General features: G+C 46.8%; 1 protein-coding gene across 2 annotated transcripts in view; it reads left to right on the top strand.

The window, feature by feature from the left end:
- OTOF (otoferlin) overlaps positions 1-16,167 on the top strand; it is a 181,659-nt gene that overhangs the window by 104,588 nt on the left and 60,904 nt on the right. For both annotated transcript variants that reach the window (XM_056852335.1, XM_056852336.1), the window contains 6 exons: positions 6,079-6,152; positions 6,282-6,408; positions 7,461-7,515; positions 9,328-9,459; positions 10,254-10,316; positions 11,309-11,393. In XM_056852335.1, coding sequence (XP_056708313.1) covers positions 6,079-6,152; positions 6,282-6,408; positions 7,461-7,515; positions 9,328-9,459; positions 10,254-10,316; positions 11,309-11,393 — 536 coding nt within the window. The remainder of the gene's footprint in view (positions 1-6,078; positions 6,153-6,281; positions 6,409-7,460; positions 7,516-9,327; positions 9,460-10,253; positions 10,317-11,308; positions 11,394-16,167) is intronic.

Raw genomic sequence — 16,167 nt, 5'->3', positions numbered from 1 at the left:
ACTCAACTAAATAGTGGTGTGATTCGTGTGCTGTGTGCATTTAGTGCAAAAGGGAGCGAGTGAGCATGAGAATGTGGGTAGGAAATGGGCAGAAAAAAAGCATATTACCAAATATTTGCAGGCCTCTTCCCCTGTATGATAGCAATAACAATCACTTCAGTTTGTATCAAGGTGGGGGGCAGATTTGGGGTAATGGTGGATTGCCAGCCATTTATTAGATACTGGGATATAAAGGATTCTTGATATAGGATATATTTTTACATATCTTTCCTCTCCTTATTGTAAAAAGCAAAGCACGCTTCAAAAGTGATACTATCCTGCATGCAACCAACCAAACAGATTGGTTGCATGCAGACACTGTCCTTCAGTGTTACTCCTCTGAAGATGCCTGCCACAGCTGCTGGCGAAACGTCAGGAAAGAAAATACCAAGACCATGGTCACACGGCCCGGATAACCTACAAGAACCAATGAACTCTGACCGTGAAAGCCTTCGACAAGATTTTGAAGTGTTTCAATGTATGCTCCTTGGGACAAGGAACTCTCTTCTTGCTTGTTAATCTGGAAAGTGTCACACACATTGATGGTACCCCATAAATAACACATAGTAATAACAACAACAGTAACAACACAACAACCATAATTTCGCCCCCTTTTCTGCGAACCCATGCTACAGATTCAAACAGATGATCTGGGAGATTTTACATGTATGAAATAGGTTAAAGAAATTTAAAAAGGAGGCCTAGTGGAAGTCATTGCTGAAAACTGAGGTGAATTAAGAGTGGTGTTGGACCTGGAAGGATTAATAAGGTTCCCTGTTCTTGCTGTTCAGATAGATTGCTCCTGATCAGAAGCTGCTGTGCAAATTGCCTGCCATGGCTGTCCTTGTCAGATCAGTAGCAGTTAGCCAGTTACATGATTCTGATTTTCTTCTCATCTCCCCCCCTCCTGCTCCCAGTAGCATTCAGGGGTTGAGTATGCTTTACTGTGTTAGGCTGAGTGCACAAGGGCACCAAGATCTGCTGCCCTTGCTAAGCCTCAGAGAAAGCAGTTATTTGGCTTTTTGTCTATCATCTTGAAAATATTCTTGGTTATTCTATATCCCCCTCAAAATAATCAAGTATTTTAATGTTATTTTGCATGACTTTTATTTAAACACATAACCTTCTCATCCATGATTTGTATCTTTGGACAAGTTGTGCTCAGGGAAGGTGCCTATATCAGTCATCCCTGTTGTACTCTACTCTTGCTCTTGGCCACATATTGGGAGATGGCAGCTGCCCATAGAACACATGAAGCTGCCTCAGACCATTGGTCCATCAAGGTCAGTATTGTCCACTCAGGCTATTGACCTGGAGAGAAATGTCCCATCCCTTTAATGTTATGTGGTCTCTTTAAGTATTTGAAGGGCTGTCACTTAGAGGAGGGCAGGAAGCTGTTCCTGTTGGCAGCAGAGGATGGGACTTGATACAATGGGTTTAAATTACAGGTGGAAGGTACCTGCTAGATATTAGGGGAATTTTTTTTTACAGTAAGACTAGTTCAGCAGTGGAATCATCTGCCCAGGGAGGTAAGGAGTTCCCCCTCACTGGCAGTCTTCAAGCAGTGGCTGGACAAACACTTGTCAGGGATGCTTTAGGCTGATCCTGCATTGAGCAGGGGGTTGGACTTGATGGCCTGTATGGCCCCTTCCCACTCTACGGTTCTATGAAATGTTGAGGTGAAGATTTTCATGGCATGGGGATGATCACTGGGTAAATAACATCCCATTAAGCCTCTGTTAAGGAGTCAGGGCATTTTTCTCCAGGCCAGTGGCAAGCCTATTTCTTGCCCCTTCCTAAGGTTTTTAACCTCCAGGTACTAGCTGGGGATCTCCTGCTATTACAACTGATCTCCAGCCAATCAGTTCACCTGGAGAAAATGACCACTTTGGCAATTGGACTCTATGGCATTGAAGTCCCTCCCCAACCCCACCCTCCTCAGGCCTAACCCCAAAAATCTCCTGTCAGTGGCGAAGAGGGACTGGCAACCCGATGCCTTCCCCTGCAAACCTGTTCTGGGCTAAATTCATGCAGCTGCCTTACCCACTCCCTTTCCTTTGAAGGCAGAGGTCTGTCTCATTCCTTGTTCTCAGATTAAAGGAGATGTAAATCATTCATTCATGCATGCAGTGTTTCATTATGTGTTAATATGGTGCCTACAAGCAGCTCTCATGTTTCAAAGGGTTCATTCATATTGAAAAGAAACCAGAACCATACAAGGAAAAACTGCAGTATTTAGGCTGCTGAATTGTTGAATCTGTATCTGCTAACATTATACAGAATCACTTCTGCTTTGCTCTGTGCCTGGAAACCTGTCCCTGAACGACTATTGTGGGTTGTTCCCCTGGTAGGGTTGCCAAACTCCAGGTGGTAGCTCCCGCTATTGCAACTGATCTCCAGGCAACAGAGATCAGTTCCACTGGAGAAAATGGCCGCTTTGGCAATTGGACTCTATGGCATTGAAGTTCCTTCCCTCTCCAAACCCCACCCTCCTCAGACTCCACCCCCAAAATCTCCAGGTATTTCCCAACCTGGAGCTGGCAACTCCATCCCCTGGGAAGCCACTATTTGCCTGTGGGGGAAATTTACATGTACTGATGGCTACAAACAAGTTTCCCCTATGGGGCATATAGCAGCAGCATCCCCCTGCCACTTCAAGCCAGGGGAAATGGCTGGGGGTGGGGGCTGAAGCCACTTGGCCCATCGTGCAAGTAGGGTTGCCAAATGCCTGCATGGAAAAAAAATGCTCTGTCCCTTTAATAAAAGCTTAATGGGTTCTTATTACCAGATGATGTTATTTACCTCCATCCCATGAAAAGCTGCAGCAGCCCACTTCATTGCTCTTCTATTCCAGGGACAGGGCATTTTTCTCCAAGCCTGCTGGCAACCCAGTCGCAGTCCTGATTCACTTCAGGCCCCGCTGTGTGCCTGTGAATTCAGTTCCCGGCATAGAGCCCCAGGCACTCATCTGCTCCAAATTCCTTGTGGGTAGCCGTGTGTCCCCAACATGGACTTCAAAATGTGTGAATCAGCCAGATGTGTAGGGATGGGCTTTTTAGGCCAAGTTGTACAAAGGCAAAATGGAGGAGGCTGATAGATTGCCACTTTCTGGACTAGGAACATGGAAGGAGGCAGTTGAGCCCGAATGAGACAGCTTCCTGTGTTTAAACCTCACAACAACCCTGCGGGGTAGATTGGGCTGAGAAAGTGGTATTGGCCTAAAGTTAAACTTCTTGGCGGGGTGGGGGGCTGATCCCAGTTCTCCCACTTCTAGCCTGGCACTCTAACAATTGTCTCACACCCATACAAAGCTTAGTACAAGCAAATGCATTTCTTCACTCATCCTTGCTTACCCTGTCTGCCTCTTTCTCCTCCTCTTGCCTCCCTGACCTCTTCAATGTCAGAATGTAGATTATAAATTCTTTGGGGCAGACCGCTGACTTCTTTTTGCTTGTGCTCTTCTGTAAGATGCCATGTGCACCCACTATACAAACAATAATTTATAACATGCATCTTTCAATATCCATAAGAGAATCTGTCTAGTTTGGCATCCCATTTCTCACAACAGTTAATCAGATGGCCCAGAAAGCTTACGAACAGGGCTGGTGTCCAAAGTATTCCTTTTTGTTTGCTTTCTAGCAACTTGTATTCGAAGATATACTACCTCCAAATATGAAGGTTCTGCTTAACCCTTATGGCTAATAGCCACAATCATCATCTCTTGTGGCAGTGAATTCTCTAAGATAATTGCACATGTCTGCTTTCTGGAAGTTACCACTCTCCAAATACACAGCTGGCTCCCTTTTCTCATGCTATGCCCTTTTTGGATTTTTACTGGAATGGGCATTTTGATGAATTTGTGACTTAAATATATATAATGTCAACAAATTAGGAAGTTATTGCAGATGTCTTCTTTTCCATTCCTGCCAGAGAACTGTTCCATGTGGGAAAGAGGGAAGGTTAGTGAACATCACAACCATAATGGGGACCTTCCCTGGAGTAGATTATTTTCCGATGGTAGAAAAGAGCAAGAGTCCAGTAGCACCTTAAAGACTAACAAAATATCTGGAAGGGTGTGAGCTTTCATGAGTCATAGCTCAATTCTTTAGACATCAAGTGTCTGAAAAATTGAGCTGTGACTCATGAAAGCTCATACCCAGCCAGAAATTTTGTTAGTCTTGAAGGTGCTACTGGACTTTTGCTCTTTTCTACTGCTACAAACAGACTAGCATGGCTGCCCATCATGATCTGTTTTCCAACAGGATTGTGGGGGGGGGGGGAAGGAAGAAGGCAATTTCCAAAGGGAAGGGAGAGCGATGGTGAGAGCAGTAGAGACGAGAGTGACAGATGTCATATTTGAAACTCTGGGGCAGGGGTGGCCTTTACAGGTTTGTGAGGTAAGTTACTACTGGAGTGAATCCAAGAGAAATTTCAGTAGGAATATGAAGAACCAAACAGGGCAGTTTCCATGGATTCTGTAAGAACATCCATTCAACATCTTGCTGTGTCAGTGGGCAGAAGGGAGTGATAGCCAAAGTTACCTAAAACACACACACACCCACACACACACATTCTCTTCTGCCTTATTTGACTTCCCCAATCATTGCCTCTAATAGTAGCAAAAGCTGGGGACATTTATTTATTTGATTTTGTGCCACTCAACATTTTCCCGCAGCTTGCAAAAAGGAAAACAGAAATGCTAGGCAATTAAAGTGGTGGTGGTGGGGACACATACACCCATAGAACAATGAATGAAACCAGAGCTAAAATGATAGCATTGCATTGCCCATTGAATCTAGTATCCAACTTGCCACTGTAAAAGCCTGATGGATGGTCCCAGGGTATGCTTGGAGGGCTTGTAATGCAGGTAATCTTGTTGATGCTAAGCAAGTTTGGGCCTGACCAGTGCCTGGATGGGAGACACCTACGTATACCAAACAGAATTCCATGACAGGTGAAACGTGAATGCAATAAATACATTTTTAAAATGTGCCTTGCAGTCCAGGGAGAAGATGGGGAAATTACTGTCAAGATTTTGATTGTACTGTTGGAATATTATGCAGAGCCTGGTTAGAAGAATGCAGCTGGTGTGGTAACTCAATATCAGGAGAGATGATATGGGGGTCCCATAGAGCCCATGAAGAGCTTCAAAGGTCAGAACCAGCACTTGCAGTTGGGTCCAGGAACACACTGGCAGCCAGTGCTGTGATTACAATGTAGGCTGGATATATTCACATTTCTTGGTGTTTGTAAGGAAATGCACAGCCTCTTTTTGTGCAACCTTTGTGATCATCCTCAAGGGCAGCCCCACACAGAGCATGTTACAGTGGTCAAACCGCAATGTTACAAAACCATGAATCAGCTTTTTATCCTGCTCTACCCTTATTTCTCTGTTCCCTTTATTAGGCTTTCCTTACTGTTAAGCTTTATGTTCTAAGTTCCCGTCATTTTGCTTATATTGTAAATTAGCTTGTAAGTAGATGGTACAATAAAAAGAAGAGGAGGTGGGCAGTGGGGAGGGGGACACACACAACATCATTAGCCATGTGGTTGCCAGCTCCGGATTGGGAAATACCTGTAGATTTTTGGGGTGGAGCCTGAGGAAGGCATAGTTTGGGGAGGGGAGGGATTTCAATACCATAGAGTCCAATTGCCAAAATGGCCATTTTCTCCAGGGAAACTGATTTCTGTCAGCTGGAGATCAGTTGTAATAGCTGGAGATTTCCAGCTAGTACCTGGAGGCTGGCAACCCTAGTGACATTAGAGGGCAACACCAGACCTAACAGGCATAATGGGCATATAGGAGGGTAGATTTCATTAGGAGAAACTGCCTAACAATGAGAGCAATTCATCAATTGGCATCAATTATTTGGGGAGGGGGAGGTAAAGGAAAGAGTGGCCATTTGTCATGGATGCTCCACCTTTGGATTTCCTACACTGAGCAGGGAGCTGGACTAGATGATCCATAAAACGTCTCTCAACTCTAAGGTTCTAGCATAAATAACAACAACAACAATAGTAATAATGCTGTTCTTACAGAGCTGGGAAAGGAGTCTTTTCAGCCATGAAGCTTGGCAAGGTGCGTGCTGCAAAGGATGACCACAGGAAGCAAGGTACATCTGCCCTTCCACCTATAATCTGCCTTTGTGCCAACAGACAGCTGAGAGATCTTTGCAGAGTTGAGTCTGTAGACTAACATTATTCAGATGAAGCCTTAAACTGTGAGTTTGTGTCCCTGGCAGATGAGCCAGCCGTTCTGGAAGCTGAAGACCTGGATCGGAAAGCAATGCGGCTTGGAGGCGGGTTGGATCCAGACACAATTTCCTTGGCATCAGTCACAGCCGTTACCACCAATGTCTCTAATAAGAGGTAAGAGAGGTACCAGACAGGAAATGATGTCATACCCATAAAGGAGTCCATGAGCGGAGGGTTGCAAAACAAGAAGTGACATCGCACCTGGGTTGGATTCCAAGTGTCAAATTTCAAAACAAAATTCTCAGCCTCACTTCCAATATTATTTTATTGAAATGGTTTATAGCTCACGCCATCCAAAAGTATTAGCACAATTAACAGTATGCTAAACATAAAGCATCAAAAATGCTTTGAATCACTTTTTCCTCCCATTTCTGGTTACCATAAGCCTCTTGGGGAAGAAAAAAGTCTTATATAGAAGATAGCCAGGCTCCCATTTTGATGAGTCTCCAAGGGAAGGGAATTCTAAAGTTGAAGGTTAGCCTTTAGAATACCTCTCAGCACCTTAAAGGGAACAATGGAGGCAGAGGGTTGGATCCAACCAGCTTTTCCCACTGGTGAAAAAGGGATTTGGGAGTCCCTTTGACTACCAAAGGAGCTATGCTGGAGATCATGGGACATGTGTGGACAAAAGCCATGTGGGAGAGAGGCTGTAATAAGGAACAGAATTGGGTGAGCTTGAGTGAGAAAACTAGCACGGTCCAACCCACACAAATGAGAAAATGGTTTGGTCCAGGCATCATTGGAAACCCTACTTTAATTAAACTATGGTTAGTTGTCTGTATTCAGACAATCACAATACTCTCACTAACAATGGCTGATGAGAGTCCATCAGACCAGGATCTGATATTGCTTGTCAATCACAGTTGGTCTTAGCTAAGGTTTTCATGATGACGAATGCAGACATCCTGATTTAATCCTGACCGCTTCTCTGGCAATGGTCTCCCAGGTAACAGAGATAAATAAATCCATCTAGTTTTTGTCAAAGTAAACCAGGTTTTGAGTGGCTGTCTTGTGACGTGGATTCTGGTTTCACAAACGAAACATAGTTAATATAAACCATACCTTTGTGCTATGTCTGAAACAAGCCAATGTGAATAGCACTGAACACTCAAGAATATTGTATCAGTGCTTGCTGTTATCACCATTCTTATTTTTAACTTTTCAAGATCGAAGCCAGATATTAAAATGGAGCCCAGTGCTGGGAGACCCATGGATTACCAGGTAAAATGCTTCCATTATTACTTTCTAAGCTATTTGAGCGAGGCACTTTCCCTTTTCAGTCTGGATATGAGATGGCCCAAGGGACAAAGTGTGAACCTGCCTGCTACCCTCCTCCCGTTTTTCAACTGGTCTAACTCCTGGTCTTTACTTCTGCTGACCCACCATGCCTAGGAACCAGCCCTGGACCCATTTCCACACACGACCAGCCTCATCGTAATCCCTCCCTTGGGGTTCTTAAGTCAGCCCATAGTCCCAAGTGGCTCTCCACCTCCCCACTGAATCTCCTTTTCCCATTCTCTAATGCCTTCCTGTTGATTCTTCTTCTTCTCATCTAACAAGACCTGTGTCTTATTTCACTGGACTGGCACGGTTACTACTTTTCCATGGCTGGATTTCACACCACTCAAATGATGTCTTCAGAGTGAATCCGTGTCTATAGGGCAAATCACAGGCTCAGGGGTTAGCATTTGCAAAGGCTAGAGTGCCCCTGGAGGGGGCACTGCTGAACTAGTGCAGCACAGCTGCATCTACCATCGCTTACTCTATTTCTCTGGATATTATTGGCAGGATTCAGTTCATCTGGGCCTGTCCTATTCATGGAGCTTTGCAACCGTCTGTGTGCCAAGCCAGTAGCAACCAGCCTCTTTAGCAATCTGCCTACCTTTGTCTAAATGAAGGGAGAAAAGAGGCTGAGGAGCCCCCTGGGAGGGGCTGTGGCTCAATGGCAGAACATCCACTTTGCATGCAGAAGGTCCCAGGTTCAATCACCTGCATATCCAGTTATAAAAGGATTATGCAGCAGGTGACACAAAAGACTTTTACCTGAGATCTAACAGTGCTCCTGCTTGTCAGAGTAGACAAGGTAACCTCGATAAACCAATGGTCTAACTCAATACATGGTAGCTTCATGTGTTCACTTATTGGAATTGGTCCAGTGGAGGGCATATTGCCCAGGATCTACCCAAAAAAACGATTCATTTATTTATTTCCTTTAGTAAGGCTCAAGGCAGGTTCCAAAATAAAAGCAATCTATTCATCAGTATAAGACATCCAATAAACAGTGCTTTAGTACAGAATTAAAAGACAATGTGAACAGCCAATTGACCAAGGTATGCTGTTGGTGATGGAATCAAGTTGCAGCTGACATATGGCGACACTGTAAGGTTTTAAGGCAAGAGACAAACAAAGGTGGCTTGCCATTGCCTGCCTCTGCATAGCAACCTAGAGTTTCCTTGGCAGTCCCCCATCCAAGTACAGACCTTACTTAGCTTCCAGGATCAACTGAGATTGGACTAGCTGCCTGGGCCATCCAGGTGAGGGCATGGTATGCTATAAACTATGTAAAGACTGAAACATATTATTCATAGGTCTGCATTTTTGCAGTCTTTCATCATTCCAGTAACCATGCCAGTCCAATGAAATAAGACACAGCTCTTGTTAGATGAAAAGAAGAAGAATCAACAGGGAGGGGCTGTGGCTCAGTGGCAGAGCATCTGCTTGGCATGCGGTGGGCATGTGTAGAGTGGGTAAACTGAAAACGGAAGTATATTATGTTTGGTCCAATTTCAGAGTTCATTTTAGACATCCCTCTAGTTAAAACAGAATTACAGAAAGGCGAAACTTCATGCAAAGTGAAATTCCAGAACAATGAAGGAATGGAACTGGGGAAATCCACTCCTCCTCTATTCCCATTCTGCTTCTAGCAGTCATCACTCTTTTGGAAAGGAGCAAGGAGAGGGGACGCAGGAAGAACTGCAGCACTGAAGACCATAAGTGATGGCGTGTGCATGCTAACTTTCCTCCCCTCCTTAGGTCAGCATCACAATAATTGAGGCGCGGCAGCTGGTGGGACTCAACATGGACCCCGTGGTATGTGTGGAGGTGGGGGAGGAAAAGAAATACACATCCATGAAGGAATCAACCAACTGCCCCTACTACAATGAGGTGAGTCCGCTCTGGATGGTTATTGGCCTATCAGCTCCCTCATGGGCCTACATGCGACCTCAGCAAGGTGCTGCTAAATAGGGGTGTGCATTTGGATATGCCAAACTGAAAAAAAGAGACGCTGTTTCAATGGAGCAAAAAAGGCAAATCCAAAAAAAGCCAATTTTCCAAGATTTCCCCCGGCTTTTTCAGGTCTATTTTACCCTAGGAGAATCTTTGCAGGGCTTGGGGGGGGGGGCAGTTTTTTAGGTAGAGTGACATGGCCCACCATGGGCTTAGTGCCAGCAAGGACTTGGAGGAGGAGGCCTGTGAAAGCAGGCCACAGCCAACTCCAGACGTCCAGCCGGGAGACCAAATGCAGGCACTCCCAGACACACCGCAGCCAGTTGGCTCAGAGGTACCCCCTGACCTCAGGGCAGTGGATCAGCCTCAGAGCCCCCGTTCCCTTAGATCCCCGGCACTCCTGGAAGCATGGAGGAAGTGGCTAAGAGTGGACCTGCAAGCTCGAAGACGCAGTGTGTGTTTGGCTGCACATCAGCAACTACAGGTGGAGAGTGATTGAGTAGTTGCAGGACCAAGCCAGAGACGCAGCCAGCATGTTCCCAGGGTGTTGCATGAAAGCCTCTGGGGAAAGAGGGCTGGGTGTGGACGCAACAAGTTCACTTCATGCTGACCTGGCCAACACCTGGCATTAGAACTCCTGGAATCCTGACCTTGGACCATGACTGACCTCGCAAATCTTTCTGGCTCCCTTTTGACTCCGACAATCTGGTAACTTCTTTTTCTCTTTCCAGTATTTTGTCTTCGACTTCCATGTTCCCCCAGATGTCATGTTTGACAAAATCCTCAAATTATCGGTGAGCAAGTTTCATTGCACACTTCAATTTTTCTTTGTTTCAAAATTAATACCTCAGAAGATGACTATCGGGGTTGGAGTAAGATAAGATGGCCCCACATCAAGGTTCTCCCCACCACCACTACCACCAATGTTTTATCAGTGCACGTGTGCATATAAGTGGCACAAAGAACAAGTAAACTGAAGGAACTGACATTTGTGACAGTGCACCTGATCGAATTCTGGAATAAATTTCAGCAATTCTCCTAGATAAACCAGAATTAAGCAGTGGAACACAACAGAGGGAGAAATTTCAGAACAATAAAGGAATGGAAAAGGAATGGGGAAGCTTCTTATACATAATGTGAAGGGTACCCACGTGTACCAAAATTCCATGCAGGATTAGAGGCAGAATTGTGCTTTCTGAGAATTGTAGCTTTCATTTTTTGAAAAGTGTTTCTAGTCCTCATGGGTGAAAGGATAGGTTTCAAATTGCGTGGGCACTACCTGGATCTCAGGGGCTAAAGAGGTGACTGAATAAGATTGTCTGTGGTTGGGCATGGAGTTTCAGTTTCCTACCCCTTTCCAGGACTGGGAAAAAAACAAAATCAGTTATGCAAATAACAAAATGAGATATAAATTGTGCAGACTAAGGCCAATAATGTCAGTTTCCTAAGTTTATATGCTCGATACAAGTCAGCCTAGTTTGAGGCAGGATTTGGATTGTATGGACACAAATAGTTAGTGCTGAAAGTCATGGATAATCTACCACCGGGTTCCTTTTGGTATTAGACCTCTCACTCTGATGCTTCTGTTCTGATTGACTTAAAGAGAAACAAAACTATTTCCTCACTGAATATTCCCTTTCAAGGTTTCTGGCAGCATTTGGGGTAAATGGAATGCCAATACAGCAGACCAATTTAAAATTCAAATCACTAAACCCAAGACTCACTCTCTGAAAACATCAGATCCTCTACGCATTGATAACCCACCCACCCTTTTGTCAATCTACAGGTGATTCACTCCAAGAACCTGCTGCGTAGTGGAACTTTGGTGGGCTCTTTCAAAATGGATGTGGGGACTGTTTACTCCCAGCCTGGTACGTAGCACAAGATGCTGGCTCTTGTACTTTATATGGGGTCATAATGGCTACCCTGCTTTTATGGTATTCCTCAAGCGGAATTCTGGGTTTGTGAGCACGTGATATGAACAGCTGATGCTCATACAGAACCCCTGATATGTGATATGGGAAATTTCTTCTTAATTGAACTGTGTTGCCAGTAGGATTAGAACCACCTGCTTTTAATTCATCCAATTAATGGATAAACTAAAAGCAGCTGTTTGAATTCATTAGATTCATCCAATGGCTGAATCCACCCAATAGGCATCTGATCACTTAATTTGCCCCCTTCTTTGTTGATCTTAAGAATGCTTTGGTTGGCCATTCTCCCTTGCATGACATAAGAACATAAGAAAGGCCCTGCTGGATCAGACCAAGGCCCATCAAGTCCAGCAGTCTGTTCACACAGTGGCCAACCAGGTGCCTCTAGGAAGCCACTAACAAGACGAGTGCAGCAGCACCACCCTTCCTTCGACAATATCCTTACTGTGTTCCACCTATCGGTGAATCTATCAATATCTCCCCCTCCATTTTCTGTTTCCTCGCAATTAATTTTCCCTTGAATACGCACATTTTTCCAATACTATTTGTGTATCAACACTTATATATGCAATGCAATACACTGTACATATAAATTGCATACAAGAGGCAAACTGTGAGAGATCCCCCTCTCTGAGTTTGCTTCTCCAAATCAGTTGCTCAGACGTTGATACAGAAACAATAGATTTATTGAAGCCTTCAGGAGATGAGACAGGCACAGGTAGAAAGTTGCAAGTGAGGGGCTATACGGGTTTACAGAATATATTGACTCCAGGGCACTGGGGCACTGGGGTTCACACTTATTGTTATGGGAAGTTACAAGCTTGGCATAATACAAAACATCAGACGGATCCCAGGAAGTCTGGTGCGGCTATCACACTTCCAAGGCCGCACCGGCCTGAGGGAGTACTGGCAGGAAGAACAGCGGGGGGGGAAGATACATGGGCCATCAGGCCTGGCGCCTGAGACCAGAAGGTGTGAACTGCTTTTACGAGTTCACTGATAACACCGCAGGTGATGGAAAGCAGAGACACAAAGACAGAGACCCTCACATTCTGCCCCCCTTAAGGCCCCCCTCCGAGAGGACGAGGCTTATCGGGATAAGCGAGGTGGAATTCTCGGACCAAGCGAGGAGCTGCCATGTGGGGTGCGGCCACCCATTCGTCATGAGCGGAGCCAAGGTTTTTCCAGCGAACAAAGTAAAACAGTTTCCCTTTCTTCCATTTGGAATCTAAAACCTTGGATATTTCCAAATGGGTATCCCCTCCTACTACGGTAGGAATCTCATGAGCGGGAGGGGGGTGGAACTGGGGAGCTGCTACATAAGGTTTGAGGAGGCTTATATGGAAGACTGGATGAACTCCCCTGAGAGTCTTAGGGAGACTCAGTTCCACGGTAACCTCGTTGATTACTCTGGTAATGGGGAAAGGTCCTACATAACGGTCGCTCAGTTTTTTGCAGGGGCGAAGAGAGCGGAGGTTTTTGGTGGACAGATAGACTTGCTCCCCCACCTTGAGTTCCCATCCCGGAGACCGGTGTTTGTCTGCTTGTTCCTTGTACTTGCTTTTTGCCCTTTCCAGATTTTTGAGCAACCATGGCCAGGTGGATTTAACCACCTGAATCCACTCCTGAAGATCAGGGGTAGACTGGAGCTCTGGCGAGACGGGGGCAGAACCGAAAGGGCCAAAATCCGTCCCGTATATAACTTGGAAGGGACTAAAGCCGGTAGAGGAATGAGGCGCATTGTTGTACGCATATTCGGCAAATGGCAGCAGGTCGACCCAGTCGTCCTGGTGGAAATTTACATAGCAACGCAAATAACATTCTACTACCGCATTTACTCGTTCCGTTTGACCATCCGTTTGGGGGTGATAGGCGGAAGAAAGGCCCTGTTCCTCCACTCCCATTAACTTTAGGAAAGCCCGCCAGAATTTGGCAACAAACTGGACCCCCCGGTCGGAGAGGACCTTCCTCGGGATCGAGTGTAGCCTGAGGACGTGCGTGATGAACAGTTTAGCTAAGCCCTGGGCTGAAGGAAGACCTGCACATGGAACGAAATGAACCTGTTTGGAAAAGAGGTCTGTGATAACCCAGAGAACCGTTTTCCCCCGACTTGGAGGTAGGTCGGTGATAAAATCCATGGCGATGACTTCCCAGGGACGGGAGGGGTTCTCAAGCGGTTTGAGAAGCCCCGGGGGTTTTCCCATCCGTTTCTTGGCTGTGGCGCAGGTGGGGCAGCTGCGCACATACAACTCTACATCAGATCTCATACCGGGCCACCAGAATTGCCTTCGAACCAGGTGAAGCGTTTTTATGAAACCAAAATGACCCGCTAGCCTGGCCCCATGTACAAGTCCCAATACTTCTTTGCGAAGGGAAGATGGGACATATAGTTTCCCCCCTTGCACCCACCAAGTGTTGGTTCGTTCCAAGCCAGTGGGGAGGAGATGGTGCTCCTCCTCCTGTAAGGAGGCGTCCCGGAGTCGCTGTTGGAATGCTTCCGGGATACCTTTGAGCGTAGGGGGGGTCTCCGGTTGGCGGGCTTGGGATCGGGTGGTGACGGCCAAGCCAGGGACTTCCCCTCGCTGTTCGGGAGTGAACAGGGAGTCGACGGGGCGATCGAAATCGTTGCGATACTGGGGAAGTCGTGACAAAGCATCAGCTAGGGCATTTTCTTTGCCAGGGACATGTTTGAGGGTGAACCGGAATTTTGCAAAAAATTGGGCCCACCGAATTTGTTTGGCATTGAGTTTTCTAGCTCCCTTGAGAGCCTCAAGATTCTTGTGATCTGTGCACACTTCGAACGGCAGCTCGGCCCCCTCTAAGAAGTGTCTCCATATGGTAAGGGCATGTTTGACCGCTGCTGCCTCCTTCTCCCAAATGGCCCAGTTGATTTCGGACTGGGAAAACTTCTTGGAGAAGTAGGCGCATGGCCTCAACCGTCCCCCCTCATCCCTCTGCAATAGGGCCCCGCCCATGGCTACATCCGAGGCATCCACCTGCACCACGAAGGGCTTGGTGCAATCCGGGTGAGCCAAAACGGGTTCGGATGAAAAAAGTAGCTTTAAACGTTCAAAAGCTTGCTGGCACTGGGGAGACCATTGCAGACGGGCTGAGGGGAGTGCGGCGCTAGCCCCCCTGTCCTTGGTACGCAACAGGGCAGTGAGGGGAAGCGCAACTTGGGCAAAGTTGGGAATGAAATTCCGGTAAAAGTTGGCAAACCCCAAAAACTGTTGAAGTTGGCGGCGGGTAGTGGGGGTTTCCCAGTCCCGCACCGCCTGGACCTTGGCGGGGTCCATTTCCAACCCTTGGTGGGAAATCACATACCCCAGAAATGTAATAGAAGGTTGGTGGAATTCACACTTGGACACCTTAGCATACAGTTTGTGCTCCCGCAGCCGCTGGAGCACTTCTCGCACTAGGCGCACATGTTCTTCCATGGTCTCAGAGTAAATAAGAATGTCATCGAGAAATACCACCACCCCCCGAAACAGTAAATCATGCAAAACTTCATTAATTAATTGCATAAAGACACTCGGAGCCCCCGAAAGTCCGAACGGCATGACCAGGTACTCAAACATCCCAAAACAACTGGAAAAGGCCGTTTTGGGTTCGTCTCCTTCTTTGATGCGAATGCGGTGGTAGGCTTCTACCAAGTCCAGTTTGGTGAAGATTCGGCCCTCCTTTAATTGTGCTAGAAGGTCAGGAATAAGAGGGAGGGGGTAAGCATTAGACTGGGTGACTGCGTTCAGTCTGCGAAAGTCAATACACAGTCTTAAATCTCCCGTCTTTTTCTTTACAAAGAAAGCTGGGGCTGAATAAGGAGCCTTGGAGGGGCGTATGAAACCCCTCGCCAGATTGACATCCAGATAGTCTCGCAATACAGTCTTTTCACTAGGGCTCATGGGGTAAACCTTTCCCTTAGACAGTTTGCCTTCCCCTACAATCTCGATGGCACAGTCCGTTTCTCTGTGGGGAGGCAGTTCGTCGCACTCTCTAACATCGAAAACATCAGTAAACTGCGAGTACTCAGAGGGTAATTGAGGAGAGACTGGGGCGGGGGACCCTACCAGTGCGGCGGCTGGAGTTCTGAGTACCCGTTCCTTGTCATGCAACCCACAGGGGTTTTCGGGGAAGGAAAGCACCCGTTTAACCCAATCAATGGAGGGATTGTGTCCCCTTAACCAGTTCATCCCTAACACCACAGGGGTTACAATAGGGGCGATGGTGAAATACAACCGTTCCCAATGTTCCCCCACGGACATAATCACGGCTGCAGTTCTGTGGGTCACAGGGCCCCGTTTAAAGTCACTCCCGTCCATTTGGGAAAAACGGAGGGGTCCCGGAAGCCGCTTGCGCCGGACACCCAACTTCTTGGCAGTTTCCTCATTTATCATGGTGCGGGCACACCCCGAGTCGACCAACGCGGGGACCTCTAACGGGGGACCCCCTTTGGGTAGGGACAGATGAACACGCACAAATACATTGTCCTCTTGGGCGCTTACCATCGGTGGAGCTCCTTGCACAACGATAGGGACGGTCTGCTGCGGAGCCCCCTCTACAGCAGACCGACGGCGTTTTTTGCCGGCTGTTCCCACTCTTCCTCCTCGCTGGAAGAGGGGGACGGGGTGGTGGCTTCCGGGGAGCCGTCCGAATCAAAGACGGTATTTGTAATCCGGGACCCCGATGGGACCGTAGAGTCGGATGCCCCATC

Source organism: Euleptes europaea, chromosome 7 (genome assembly GCF_029931775.1).
Source record: "Euleptes europaea isolate rEulEur1 chromosome 7, rEulEur1.hap1, whole genome shotgun sequence".
Lineage (NCBI taxonomy): Eukaryota > Metazoa > Chordata > Lepidosauria > Squamata > Sphaerodactylidae > Euleptes > Euleptes europaea.
This window is presented reverse-complemented; position numbering and strand designations above follow the sequence as displayed.